The 15,535-nt window shown below is 39.7% G+C and overlaps 1 protein-coding gene across 4 annotated transcripts in view; it reads right to left on the reverse strand.

Annotated features, from left to right (window-relative positions):
- The window catches only part of Pcsk5 (proprotein convertase subtilisin/kexin type 5), a 412,773-nt gene that overhangs the window by 203,588 nt on the left and 193,650 nt on the right, over positions 1-15,535 (reverse strand). For all 4 annotated transcript variants that reach the window (XM_021151578.2, XM_021151579.2, XM_029472674.1 and 1 more), the window contains exon 9: positions 12,199-12,299. In XM_021151578.2, coding sequence (XP_021007237.1) covers positions 12,199-12,299 — 101 coding nt within the window. The remainder of the gene's footprint in view (positions 1-12,198; positions 12,300-15,535) is intronic.

A 15,535-nucleotide genomic window follows, 5' to 3' on the forward strand; every position in this document is an offset into this window, starting at 1 on the left:
CAACTATTTATGGACATATACCAAAAGGATAGTATCCTGCCATGGAGACACATGCATATCCATGTTTATTGCTACATAATTTATAAAAAAAATTAGAACTAGCTTCATTGCTCATCTGCAGGTGAATGTTAGTAAAATGTGGCATATATACACAATGGAATTTGGTTCAGTTGTGAAGAAAAATGATATGAATTTTGCAGGAAAATCAACGAAACTGGAAAGCATTCCATTATGTGAGGCTGACCAGAAAGACAAAAATCCTATCTGCTCTAGCATATGAGATCCAGGCTTAGCATGTTTATATGCATATATGTTAAGTGGGGGAAGGAGGAATATAGATTATGAAACTAGAAAGAAGACCATGAGTGAGGAAGAAAAGGTGTTGAGGAAGGGACTGGTGACAAGAGTAAACATATGACAAGGAAGGAGGCCACGGGTGGGTGGAAACACACATGATAAGCTCTGGGGGGGGCATGGCATTTATGAGGATGGAGGAAAAGAAGCATGATAGCATGATTACTGATTAGTCAACAAGTGGATGAAAATGCCAGAATGAAACCTACTTCTGTATGTGCTAATTGAACATTTTAATTAAAAAAAATCATAGAACAGCATACTCATGCATACATGAGAAAGAGAGTTTCTCACACACATATATACAAACATAACCAAGCCCCAATATTTTTCATTTCAATGTATGCATCATTTTCTAATGCTAAACCCAATGTATCTTTTGTTCACTTCAAATTTTGCCTAACAAAGGCACATCAATTGACAATTTGATTTTATAATATTTTCTCAAAATATAGCTTTGTTCTTAAATAGCCCACATTCCGTTATTGTTCTCCTGGAGTGTGCTCAGTAAAATGCTTCCCAACAGGCCAGAAATTCTCTGGGCAATCTTCCAATGTTATACAATTCCCAGCCAAACTGATAACCATTATTTCATATTTCAGGTTTGGGATCCCATGTATTTGAGAGTTTTCACACAATGAAAATTATAAAATTGAATACATCTGCTATAGAGAGTGAGGCCATTAAATGTCCATTCCAAAGGCATTTAAGTGCAGAGCAGGGAGTAAGAGTTAAGCAAAGCATGCTCTCCACTAAGTTGTCATGGGCAGCATTCTCTGAGGATATTTGTAAAGGATTCCCAGAGCTCCTGCAAGATGGCCTCCCAGCGCTGTGAAGAGACCACACCTCCTTGCTTCAGAATTTACTCAGTCTTTTCCCTGTTTCCTCACCCTCTGGTTATACACTGAGTATTTTAGATATATTGAATGGCTACTGGGCATAAATATAAAGTACATTTGTATGACCTGATGTGAAATTTCAATCTTTGATGTGATACTAGCAGTTATCAACCCATTTTCTCTATACAAATGAGTTGTTTTTCAGGCTTTCTCTTTGACTGTCTCGCTTTTTTACATCAAGTCTTAGCCATGATGGCAAGTTACAAGCAGATGAAGTAGGTAAAATGTAGCTAAAGTGACCACCAAACAGTCCAGGAGACCTGAAGAAGTCTAAGAATAAAGTAAATTGGATTACTCTGTGACTACGATCATAGCATGGATGTGATCGCTTCTTTAATGGCTTTTCTTATCCTTTATCATTATTGTTCCTTTCTTCTTCTAATCTACAACCATCCTGAACCACAATGTACTTGGCTTGGGTTAATTATCTTCCATCTGTTAATAGGAATATAAGTATACAGGAGCCAGGCTCAAAACCAAATATGCATGTGTTCTCCCTACACTATTAGCATGGATGACATATGTTTGTTCAGAAGTATACCAGTCCTTAGCACAGAGCCAGGCACATGCTCAATGACATCAAAACAGTGATAATATACATTTATGGCTACAATTTATAAAATACATTACCATTTCTGACTTGGGAAAATGTCTTTCAAAATAAGTGAATTATAGTAGCAAGGACAATTCAACTAATATTTCTTTATATGGTCAGCATTCATATTTAAAATGAAACTTGTTGATCAGTAGTCTACTTCCTGCAGACTCTGAAACTGATACCTGTAAACACTACTGAAACAACTGCAGGAAGACTTCTTGCCTCCCTTCCTCTCCCCCCCCCCCACCATCCACTTACTCATTGCGTTTAAGCAGTATTACCTGCTAAGTTGCTAGTCACTGGTTTAATGTAGTATATTGATTCTTATGCCTTTAGGGGTTTATCATTGTGATATGGGGAGCACTTGAAACTAAACGATTGAAATTATTTTGTGGGCTACACACACAATGCATTTCTGTGTTTTGGGCTCTATTCAGGATTCATAGTTTATACTATAGTAGATACATTATAAGAGGATTTCAAAATGAAAAATGCCATAATTGGCTTGTTGATGCCAATATGATTGACATGCTTCTTAATGTTTCATTTATATTTTCCTTTCTCCTCCCATACTTATGGAAAATGTACTACAATTAATGTTTTATGAAAAAGAATATCACACACACACACATACAATGCACACATACACACACACACACACACACATACACCACACACACCACACACACACACACACACACACACACACACACACACAGAGAGACATACACAGTGCCAGCTGATTGCTAAAATTCATCGCTATTAGGCATATGGACAATTACTCTGTTTAGAATGCATGAAACAAACAAATGTTCTAGTAAAATTTATAGGCCCAAACCATGGTAGGCATAGGCTATATGGATTCAAAAGTCAGCCTAGATCTGGGTGTGTTTATACACACCCACCGTCTTGGACTGTAGCAGGAGGAGAGTGATCTTGAAACTAGCCTTGCTTACAAACTGAATTACAGGCAAGTCTGGACTTGGTATCTACTGACAACTATTTGCCTAACAATGACAACAAAAACAACAACCACTCAACAAATAAATGCAAAAAAATATATAAAATTTTCTATACCAACAAACAACCCCCCTCTTGTTCTGTAAAAACTCAACCCAAGGTGATAGATCTACAACACAACCCATATACCTAGGACTTACTGAAAATTGCAGAAGAGGTGACAAACAGATTGTAAGAGCAAGAGGGGCAGGTTACCTACTGCTCGACATTGTCTTTTAGATATGATAGGGTGGCTGTACCCATAAAATCTCAACAAGACCAGTTGACATGCCAGAGGCAGGTGAGTCTCTGTGTTCAAGGGCAGCCTGGTCTACAGAACAAGTCCAGGAGAGCCAGACTACACAGAGAAATTCAGTCTTAAAAACAAACAAACAAACAAACAAACAAACCAAAACCAAGCCACCACCACTAATAACAGCAACAACAACCACCACCATCAAACAGTGGCCATGCCAACACAGATTGGAGAAATTTCACAAGGTCTCATTCCTAATGAAGAGATATAGGCAGTAAATGACTAGAGAGAGGGCCATCATTTCCAGGGCTGATCTCCCAATAAAAGTATGAAATTAGCCGGGTGGTGGTGGTGCATGCCTTTAATCCCAGCACTTGGGAGGCAGAGACAGGCGGATTTCTGAGTTCGAGGCCAGCCTGGTCTACAAAGTGAGTTCCAGGACAGCCACGGCTATACAGAGAAACCCTGTCTCAAAAAAACAAAACCAAACCAAACCAAAACAACAAAACACAACAAAAACAAGAAACAAACAAACAAAAAAAGAGTATGAAATCATGAAGGGTGAGTCCTAAACATGTACCTATGAGCAATGCTAAGTGGTCTCAGCAAGTTAGATACATACATATATACATACATACTTGTGCATACACATGCTCATACACACACACACACACACACACATACACACACACCCTATTTTACAAGAAGAGGTCATGAATTTAAGATTGAGTGAGGGTTGGATGTGGAGGAGGGGAGGACATGATGTAAATACAGCACCAATATATTAAATTCTTAAAAAATTAAATTAACAAAAACTATACAGCATCACAAGGTGTAGAAACAGAGTTGAATGGTAACGGGTTTTAAGATAGATTCCTCAGAGATACTGGATGAAGCTAGTGGATGAATCCTCACAGAAATGTCTCTTTATAGGCTTTGCTGAAATTGAGTAAATAGAAACTAACGGTGTAAGTAATGGACCCAAGAAAAATTATACTTTTATTCCTTAGAAGTTAACCATAGGCACTCTTAAGAACAAAACTCTCTTAGCAATTAGTAAAATTCAAAATCTCCTATGAGACTGAATTGAAATACTAATTTTTATGTATTGCCTATAAGCCCATGAAGACATTAGTAGGTTTCCTAAGCAAAGTTATTGGGTACTATTGTAAAGGTTAATCTATTGTTAGTATCCTGTGCAGCAAAGATTGCAGGAGCAGGTATGTAATTTATAATGCAAATAAATCCATATTCACTGTTGTTCACTTTAAAAAGTAAACTGTCAGTCATTTATAACATTTATAAACACAGTGGTAGGTATTTTCTGAGGATTAAAAAATGATCAGAATAACTGATGTGGGAGTTAGCATATAAAACCCAGTCAATAATTGCGCAAGACATTTACTACAGTTCTCAGTGCAAGGCATCTAGGCCCAGGAACACCTAGTCTCACTAGGTTTTATGCTTCTTAGAATTCCTAGAATCCCATGGGAAAGTATCAAGTGTATTTATTTCTAAAACTTACACTAGGCTAAGTTCAGAAAAGCAATTAGACATTAGCCTGCTTCTCTTCCTTTTTCTCGAGATATATAATCTCACGCATTTCCTGAATATATGGTAATTTTGTACCTACAAAAATACACATCAAATCTACTTACTTCTGTCCACCCCTCCTTGCCTGTTACCCATAATTTGGCCAGACTCCTTTGAAGCCATCTAAAACATATATCCAAATAGTATATGTTTCTTCCCAAACATATTAGATGTATGTAACATGATACTTTCCTGATGTTTGGTTGCTTAAAAACAGGATTTATTCAGTGGTACAAGAAATATATTTGAAGATTGTTATAGCAATAAGAACCATTCTTATTTGAAAATATTGTAATAGTAAGAATTGCATATTTTCAGTGAAAGACATTTTATTCATTCATTCATTTATTTATTTATTTATTTATTTATCATTTTATTTGATTACATTTCAAATGTTATCCCCCTTCCCAGTCTTGCCTCCATAAACATCTCTCCCCTCCCCTTCCACTTTGGCTCTAAGAGGGTGCTCCCCCACCCACCCATCCACCCACCCAATCCTGCCTCTCTCCTCTATCATCCCACTTCTTTGGGGGCATCAAGACTCCATAGGATCAAGTGCTTACCCTTTCACTAATGCCAGAAGAGGCAGCCCTCTGCTATAGTGGACTGGCTCATATATACTCTTTGTTCCATGGTTTAGTCCCTGGGAGCTCTGAGGGGTCCTGTTAGTTGATACTGTTGTTTTTCCTATGGGGTTGCAACCCCCTTCAGCTCCTTCAGCCCTTCCCCTAACTCTTCCATTGGGATCACTGGGCTCAGTCTAATGGTTGGCTGTATCTTCATCTGCCTTAATCAGGTGCTGGCAGAGCCTCTCAGAGGACAGCCATACCAGGCTCCTGTATGCAAGTATATCTTGGCATTAGAATACAGCTAAATACAGCCAATCAAAAAGAATCAGGTAAGAAAGAATCCCTTAGAAATTTCCGTTTTCAGTTTGTCTTTGCAGCAGCTCAAGTCTCCAACATGGTGCTGTTTGTACATCTAAGGTGATGGAAACACTGGCTAGCACTCAAGACAACTCAAGTGAATGAGTCTGCTAACCAGGGCTCTTCCAGTCATAATGGATACCTTTGGAAGTCATCCTGTTTGAAACTGTTACTTAAGGTACAAAGTCAGGCGAATCCAGGGAAAATTGGCTTCTATATAATTTGAACTTGAGGAGTGCTAGAGGACAGAGTGTATTGTCTGCGTGTATGTAGACATAACAAAGCTATTTTCATTCACAGTCCTGGCAGAAGGCCCGTGGTAACTGCGCCGTGTGTCTGGTTACAATTATTTCACTATAGGGAATAATCCAGGACAGTACATCCCTACCCTGTCCGCTCAGCCTCAAGTTGAAATGTGTGCTGCTTTGCTGTTCTTAACCCCACAAACCTTGTCAACTCTTTCCTGATTGCCTTTTAATTCACTCGTCCTTCTCATGCCAGAAACCTCAGCAGAATTCCAAGTCTGAGCTGCAGTATTACAGTACACATGAAACTCTTAAGAGTGTAGACCAGGAAGCATGGATGCGATGTCCGGTCCCTTGTCCTTGTGATTGCACAGAATCTGGGCCCTTGTGCCTGGATGTCTCAATGCATGTGGATTTTCTACATTGTAAGTGGAGTGAAACTCTGCTTAAAGAAAGGAGTGGGTATGTCTTCTGCGATGCTACCTCCATAATCAAACACATCTGTGTTCCCCACCCATTGAACATTTCATAGAGCTCAATGTGGCTCTTGGGAAATTTCTCAACAGAACAGTTAATAGTGAGATGTGTTTTTAATTAAGACAACAACAAAAGCAAAGATAAGGCTGGTTACAGGGTATCATTACCCAGATGCTAAGCCTGATATTTAGAAATGCTTGTGGCTATCGAATCCTTCTTGTGTGGATCTCCCCTGATTATGTTCAGTTCCTGGAATCTGAAGCTTTGGGTGAGTTGCTTTAACTCAGACCTAGCTTGTCACAAACTACAGAAATCTTCTCAGCAGCTCCAGGTATCTTACAATAAGTGGATCTACATTAGGGTGCTGCCCTTAATTTTTTGTACTTATCAATTGGACAGCGTGTAGGGAAAGGTAAGGCAAAAGACATGGTGGTTGATAAGACAGAGCAATAGAAAACCCACACGGACGGGCTTTTCCAATTGCAAAAAACGCAGATTATTTAATCTCTTGAGAAAAGACTATTCAGAACTTTATTTTAAAACCATAGCAGATGGTGTGCATCATCCTTTGGCTTTGTGGCTGCTCTTCTCACTTGGGCCATCATGGGTCTGACAGGATCTCTCCCACTCAGGACCAAAGGTGGAGGGACTTCCCCTAGGAGCTCCTAAGAGACTCACGTAAACAAAGGAGTGACCAGTCACTAAGGACTGACTATCAATAACAGAAGGGCCAGAAGCTTGAAAACTACATTCATACAAGCAAGTAGCTGCCAGATCACTTAGAACTCAATCCTCTTATAGAAAGAAGAAAAAATAGTTTTCATAGACAAATTAATCTGTGTTTAAGAATCAATGTTGTTAAAGATGGCATGCTTAGATGTCATAAAGATTATGAAAGAGAGCACTGTCCCAGCGTGAAGCATCATGCTAGCCATTTTTATTTGCAACCCACCCATAGTCATTCTCCCAAGAGTGTGTATATAGTATATATACATACATACATACATACATACATATATATATATGTATACACACATATATATATTCATGAATGATTCGTGTATATCTGCCAGTAAATATTTGCTTCCCTAGTGAGATTTTAGTTTTAATAGCTAGTGACTTAAAAAAAATTCAATAATTCCATACTCAATTCTCTCTGGATATACCATTCTGCCTTAAGGGTTTTTTTCTGGTGTTGAATATAATTGTTATCTAAACATAAATAAAGATTATACAGTGTAATTCTTATTCCAAAGGAGTTTAAGGTTCAATAGGAAAGTATTACTCATGAAAATGACAGTACCATCATGAACCTAGAATATTCTACAGACTGTATATGTTTCATGTGAACCTAATATGACATATTCTAAAAACCAGTAGAAGTAGGAAATAGCAGACAAGTAATAAAGAGCAAGTGGATGAAGCCCTTTGGCAATGTGTGCATTTGTACATGTGTGTTTATGAGGCACTAGAGCAGCCAAAGTTTAATATGTACCAGACACACATACTTGTTTATTCTCTAAGTTTAAATCTAACTGCATTAGGTTTTCTCAAAGTAAGTTATTCCTTAGCCTCCTTAGCTTTCTTCAAATGAAATTTGAGAAAAAGGCTTTTAGATAATTTAAACCAATGATTCCTGGAAGGGTCTTTCTAGCCATAGCCTCTATATCTTGAATAATTTTAGATCTTGCCGGACTCAATCCCTCTATTTAAAAATCACTTCTTATATAGATTAACATTCCATGATTGCTGAATGTATATTTTCACTCTTCCAGTGAAGGATTCTTTGCAATGGTGAGCTCAATGTTTCGATTTCAGTCTAGGATTAGGAAGGGTTACGTCAAAATATGGCGTATTGCTCCAAACACTCTGCTGAATGTCAGTTTTCTCAATGGTATAAATTGTTTTCACAGGAAACATCATTTGCTATCACTGTCTTTTCGCCATCTATCCTCTGAATCTAGAGCACCAGTGAACATGGAGGTCTAGATGCAGATGACTACAGATGCAGTGCCATCCTGCACTGCTTAGCTGACATCAGCTACACGTGCACCACTCTGCAGAAGAAGAGGACTACTCCACAGCATGCTCATTCTAGCTGACCTTCTACAGGTTGACTCCATACAGCATATCATTTTTAATAACAGCCTCCATGGCAATTATCTCCCTAGTAACTTCTGAGTCTGTACTCCCTATTCGATCTGCTAAGAACCATGAAGTTATTTTAAAACATATAAGATCCCAACTCCTGGCATACTACAAACTTTCTGGAACAATAAATGTGTAGAGATTTGTTTAACACAAAAGTTAGTTTTTCTCCCCTTTAAGATGATGGAGTTTTCATTTATCTCGGAATTGCTCACAGAACTTAGAAGTATGAGGGAACAAGGGAGACATCTCTGGATTAATTAGAGAGGCAAGGCTGACAAAGAGAAGAGGAGAGGAAGAGGAAGAGTTCATATCATCCTCTCTCAGACAGAATCCATCATCTCTGTCTGAATCTCTGTGGGCACTGGCCTCAGGACCCTCAGCAAACCTCAGAGACAGACCTCAAGTCTTTCTGTAAAATGGTGCACTGCTGCAGATAACCTTGGCACACTTCTACATGCTATATTCATCTTTCGATAACCCTAACACCTAGTACCTACTACACTCCTAGTGTACAGAAAACCATGTCTATAGACTTTAAACAGAGCAGATTCTGTTTTGTACTTATTTTCTCTGTCCTTATTTGATGCCAATGTACAAAGTACTGTCTGTAATGCCATTCACAGTCTCCATGATCTCAGCAAGTCCCCAAGAGGTAGGCAGGTACCAGGAACACAGAGGAAGCAAACCAAGGAACATGATGATTTGAGTTTTCCTCTTTGTCCCTTTGCCAAGCAAACACAGCCATCTAGTAACGCGGGAGGGTAGGACACACTTGTTTTCTTAGTGTAGAAGTAACTGAGCCATGCAGTTAGACACAGCTTAGCTCCTCTGCTTGCGGCATGCCGACTTTTAACCTATCTGCTGCCTAGCAAGCTCTGTATGAGCAGGCTGAGCATCTGGAAAGAAGGTTGGCCTTGCAAGCAGCAGTTCTGACTGCTCTAGCTTCCTCTCAGGTTCCCTTTTGAGGCAGGACCACCAACTTGTGCTTGTAAGGCTGAATATCAAAATGCCAGGGCTCATGCTTACTGAGTATAAGAGAAGATTGCAAGACTAGGTCTCCGGAAGTGGGTAAGGAGCCGGGCATAGCCCAGGCTTAGCTGGAGAGCAATTGCAGCCTTGGTACACTGTTATTTGAGCTCCTCTCTGCAATTTCTTCCTTTTAGATAATTTTTACCCCAAAGTCAACCCCAGTGCTTATTCTGGTGCTAGTTTAATGCCACTCCTGACCCACTCCTAGAGAAGCTGGACTTCTTTCCTATAATTTTCAGCTTCCCTTACAGGCAGAGGTTGGCCATAGGTTAAATCAATAGAGTTACAGTGAGAGACCTATTCCTTCTCATAAACCTGACTGGTTATTTATCACTTGTTGTAGGGCTATGATAGAACTGGCTTGCTACACTCTAAAAATACCTCAGTTTCCAGATAACCTATATTTGGAGAATATAGGTTTCCCTCTGCTTATGCCCATTTTGGCAGGAGCAAATGTTTAAAAATTCTCAACATGGAGAAGGAAAATAGCTGCATTCTCTAGTGTGTTCTGCAGCCTCCAGATGACCTGTGCTACTGGGTGGAGTGTGTGTATCAGTGTCAATAGTATTTAAAAGAAATGTCATTGGAAATGAGATGGGTTCACAGCAATTTCTAAAAGAATGGAGAACCAGCTTTGTGTGTCCAACAGTAGTTACAATGTTGGGAGGCCAAGTCTGAGTCTGAGGTTCTGGTCTTTATGTGAGTGTAAGATGACTATGAATTCTGGGTTTTTTATTTCCCGCCAATATTTCATGGATAAGAAAATATTCCAGAGAAACCACTTATATTTCAGGGGAAAATGCTTTTTTTCCCCTCAAAGTTCCTATTTAGAGTCCAGCAAGTTAAAAAAAAAAAACACAGATACTTAACTTACTTCTGCTGTCAAAACATTGAGTGAAAAGTTGTAAAGTTGAGAATTTCACAGTGTAAGTGCCAGCTGTTTGCCAAATCTTTGTCTTGTACCTTAACAAATTGAGGATGTTTAAAATGACTTCACATTTAGTCTTGTCAAAAGGGAACCCAAAGAGGGGCTGGAGCTATGGCTCATTGGTTAAGAGCATTGGCTCTTGTATATGTATATGATATATATGCATATGATGTATATGCATATGATGTATATGTGTACATATATGTATATATATATATGTATACACACACACATATATATATGTACACACACACACACACACACTCACTCAAATGTTTATCCAATGACAAGGCATAGGCAGGTGGCTACCCAACATATGGCGGCACCAGATCTAGAGGTGGTGTTCCATTTCCTTTTCAGTGCAAAGCTTTACACAATGAAGCCACAGTATATTAGGTCAGCATTAACCTCAGTTCTGTCTCTGGTTATAAATGTTAAGGAGCCATGTGGGTACTGGGAACTAAGTAGTCCATTCTAACCTCATAGCCCAAGCTTCCTCAGTCTCATGTCTCCTCCCTCCCACCTGCCAGTACTGTACTCTAGCGAGCACCTAGACAGAAGGGGAGGAATGCTAAGCTCATTTTGAGAAATGTTGATGTCCTTAGTCTAGCTCTATTTTCTTATTATCTTCATTCAGGGAAAGCCTCAGAGAACAGACCCTCAAATCCCCCATTGAAAAAAGTCTTGGGATCAGATGTGTGTGGAACTCATGAATTTGTTTTCAGAAATGGTGCTAATTACAGTCATGGTACAAAACCTTTAGGGAGGGCTCAATCACTTCACTGATACAGTAAAGACGAGCATCTTTTCAATGTGTGGAATAAGAATAGACAGAAATAGCAGGAAATAAGTTTATCAAATAAATCTGGATGTTAAATTTATAAGAGAACTAACTTTCAGATTCCTGAACATCTTAGATTTTGAGATTGAGGCAAAGATTTTGAATCTGCACAAGCTTTTCAAAGAGCTATGTCAAATGAACCCATTTGTTTTGAGAGTGGAGGAGGTGTTATATACAAACAGCTTATGGAGTCTTTTCAGAGGGCTTTAAACACAGTTTGACTAGAAGGGCCAAGGGCAAAGCTGAGATAAATGGGTTGTCCTTGTCTGTGGGATCATGCCATGTGACTTTGACATACCCTGTTCTATAGAACCAATCTGTGACAGCACTAATGGGGGACAAGGAATCTGAGCTGCCTTGCTGAGCTACTGAGAAGGGGGACAGAGAGGGTGGTGCTAATAACTTGTTGAAGGCCAACCCGAACATTCCCAGACTAAAAGAAAAACCAACAGGACAAGACTATTGCAGCCAACTGGCTAAGACGGTGATTCCAGAATGAAGGAATCCCACAGCCTGCTTGTTCAAGCATATATAAATCCCAACTCTCACTGAATGAGTTCTGGTTGCTGTTTTGCCTTTTGTTTGTTAGTTTGAGACAGGGTCTCATAAAAGATCCTTTGTTATGGATCTTATGGGAACATGAAACTTGTCATGTAGCCCAGATTGGTCTCAAACTTGCAATCTTCCTGCCTTGACCTTTCAAGTGCTGGGAGTACAGGTGTGAGCCACTATTCTCATCAACAAAAATGTATGAAAACCCCAATCACTGAGATTTTAAACATTGGCATGGAACGTTATCTCCTGGCCTATTGTGCTAAAGACTACATATATGGGGGTGGAGGAGGATGTCTTTAGACTTAGGGGCTTGCCACCAGAGGTAAGAAAGAGAGATCAAGGCTTACTTGGCTTCCAGGGCCAGGGCAATGATACCAGCAGCCATGGGGGCTGAGGCTGATGTTCCAGTGTGATTGTCTGTGCAACGCTGCCTTAGATCAGTAGTGATCTGAAAGACAAAAATGAAAAAACAAATTAGACCCTGAGGACAGTCATGGTCATAGCAAGAAGTTTACTCACAAAGCAGATGGAGAAGAATTAAAGACTAATTATAAATTCAATGTTTCCAGACTGTGTGACCATTCATTTTCAAAGAATTGCCTGTATAAATAAACTTGACTGGAAATGGACTTCATTAAAACCAGAGCAGGACCAGGGTGAACCACAGCACAGAACCTCAAGGTACCTCCCAAGAGTCTTCAGTGTACCCGCTTTGTGTCCCACCTTAGTTCTGCTCTGGATTGAAATGGACGTTATTTCAAGGACCCTCATTTTAAACTTAAAATTAAATGTGTTGAATGAACACCCAGACACCAAACCAGGTATCCCAAGATGAAACTATATAGTCCTTAATTTGTCCAAATTATAATTGGGGGGAATGACAGGTTTCAAACAAAAGTCTCTACCACTGAGACTTCGTAGAACATCCATAAAAATTGTTGCACGGGTGAATTAAGACTTCCTCAAAAGCTTTACAGCCTTCACACCAGGAAAAGCAAGGGTGGACTTCCTGTATCTCACACACAGTTAAGGCAGTGTTTGCTTGTATGTGATATATAGGAGATTAGCTACTTTCCCATCTTTACCTTGCAATCAAATTGAGAAAACTATTTCATTTTATTTTCTTGGCTTGAATCCAGTTCTCTTCAGCTCTGACTGAATTCTATTACCATCCAGCAGAGGCAGTGGTTCCCAGCCTGGGCTTCATTACTGTCTCACTATGAAAGAAAATTAAATTTAAATTCTCCTTAAAAAGAGAAATTAAGTACTATAGAATATGACTTTGGAAACCAGTGTGATACCTCTCAGATTTCTTTTTTAAAGTCTTCCCTCCTGGACAGTAATTCATTTTGTTCCCTTGGGACTGATTTTGTGTTTGATGGGGAGATGAATCAGTGGGCTTGCTGCAGTCACTGGATGGCATCAATGAACCTTTCTTTGGCACAAAGACAAGTATGTCACCACACATCACAGAGAAGAGGGCTGATGTGCAAGCAGGGCAGAAAGGCAGTGAGGAGAGGCAGCAGAAAACACAGTCTTTGTTTTTCTAAGAGGACTGTGGGATAGTCAAACTTGGTGTAAGAAGCAGACAGGTACCCACTCTCCCAATCACCCCTACAATTTCCTTCTATGCCCCAGGAGGCTGAATGGAATTTTCCATCATGTTAGAGACCTAGAGAAGCATCTTGGCCCACTCACTTTCTCAAAATGGAGCATGTCCATCATTTTTCCCCTTGTTTCTTTTGACACACGCCATGCTACCAGACGACCCATCTCACATCATGATGAGTCCCGACTCAAAAGAAATGGGGAAATAAGCATGGAGATCTACAGAGATATGATTATGTAGGCAAATAGAACTGTACTCACCTATATGTAAAGACACTTCCTAGTCTTCTAATTGATCTTTAAAAAGTATAACAAAAGTTAACCCTCCTGGCAAGTTTTGTGTGTATCTTATTATTAACTAGACACCTCTGTCTTGGATCTCTAGGACCTGTCTCACCTGTATGAATGGAACTCAGAGTGTCTATTGCTCTGTCTTCCACCTCCCATCACTCCTGTGCTTCCTGTGTCAATGTGTTTGATTAAGTAGCTCACCTAAGGGAAATCACTTAGTACCTGTACCTTATTGAGTGGATAATTCACTTATATGATGTTCTGAAAGTTCATCTATAATGTAGCATATGACAGTGTTTCCTTCTTTTTTTTTTTTTTTTTTTTTTTTTTATTTTTCTAATACTCCGGTGTATTACTGCCTAAATTCTTTGTATGTTGATGGACATCGATCGGGCTTGCTTCTATGTTTGGCTGCTGAACAGTGCTGCAAATGTACATGGGAGAGCACAACAATTTTGAAAATCTGATTTAAAATGCTCTTGACTATAATACCAGAAGTGGAATTGCTAGATTATTAGTTTCCAGGGGATTTCTGGGGTTGGTAAGATGTCTCACTGGGTAAAACACTTACTGTGCAGGCATGGTGAGCTGAGTTTGATCCATTAACATTGTGTAAAGGTGGAAAGAGAGCTGTTCCCACCCTCAAACATCATATGCCCACCACTATAAATAACTCCTTTTGGGGGAGCAGGGGAGAAAGAGAGGAACAAGATCTGGTATTGGGTGGGGGAAAAGGACAGAAGCCCTGAGGGTCAGCAGAAAGAATGGAAACAGGCAACCCTCAGGAGATAGGAGGTTGGGGGCACACTCCAAAATGTACCAGAGACCTTGAGGGTGAGACTCTCAGGACACAAAGGGAGGGACCTTAGATGAAATGCCATACAGTGGGGAGAAGGCACTTGTAGAGCCCACCTCCAGCAGAAAGTGAGCATCAACTGAGGAATGGGGTTGCCATCCCACAGTCAATAAATAACTCTTTAAGAAGGCATTTCTTCCCCACTTGAAACCACAGGGGATTCTCTACAGTTATTTTCTAAGGTACTAGTCTCTGAGTTCAACCATGAATACATCAGAAATGGCTTACTTATAGGTCTCCTTGTTTTTGAGACATGGTCTTGAGAGATGAAAATTTGGTATTTTACCTCATCTATCATCGCATTCATTTGTGTAAGTTGTTAATTTTTGCCCATAAATTGTGCCTGGATTCAAGCCTTTCCATGACATTTCCCTCCTTACTCTTTAGTTGTACAAGACAACATTCAGTGCAGGTCCAGAATAGACATGTCAAGTGTGGGCAGCACTTTTGAACATTATAACCAACCAGCTCTGGCCAAACTTGGGCAAGGAACAGTTTTTGATGTCAGGTCAATAGCACAAATATGCCTCATCCTTTGATAGGTACCAGGCACACACCCATATCATGTGCTTACATGAAGAGCTACTTAGAACTGTCACATAGAGATGAAAACATCAAATGATATCAATTTTGTCAGTGCTCTGTGGAATTCAGGTCCCCATTGTGCTCTAACATTTTTTTTTCAATAATTTGAAGTAAATTAGTTGGAGGGAAGCTAAGCAGGAAGGTGATGGGGCCCGGAAGTGGGAAGAAGAGTAAAGCAAAGATATCTCCCTTCTTTCTCTGCTCTAAGTGGAATTCCAGAGGAGTCATTTCAATAGGAAACTACTGTCAGTGGGAGAAATGTGAGGTGTAAATTACCAGGAGCATCTCAGGTAAGGTTCTCCATGAAAAGATGGTAGAATAGCAGGGGATATTTATGTCTATAT

The sequence above is a fragment of the Mus caroli genome, chromosome 19 (assembly GCF_900094665.2).
Source record: "Mus caroli chromosome 19, CAROLI_EIJ_v1.1, whole genome shotgun sequence".
In the NCBI taxonomy this organism is placed as follows: domain Eukaryota; kingdom Metazoa; phylum Chordata; class Mammalia; order Rodentia; family Muridae; genus Mus; species Mus caroli.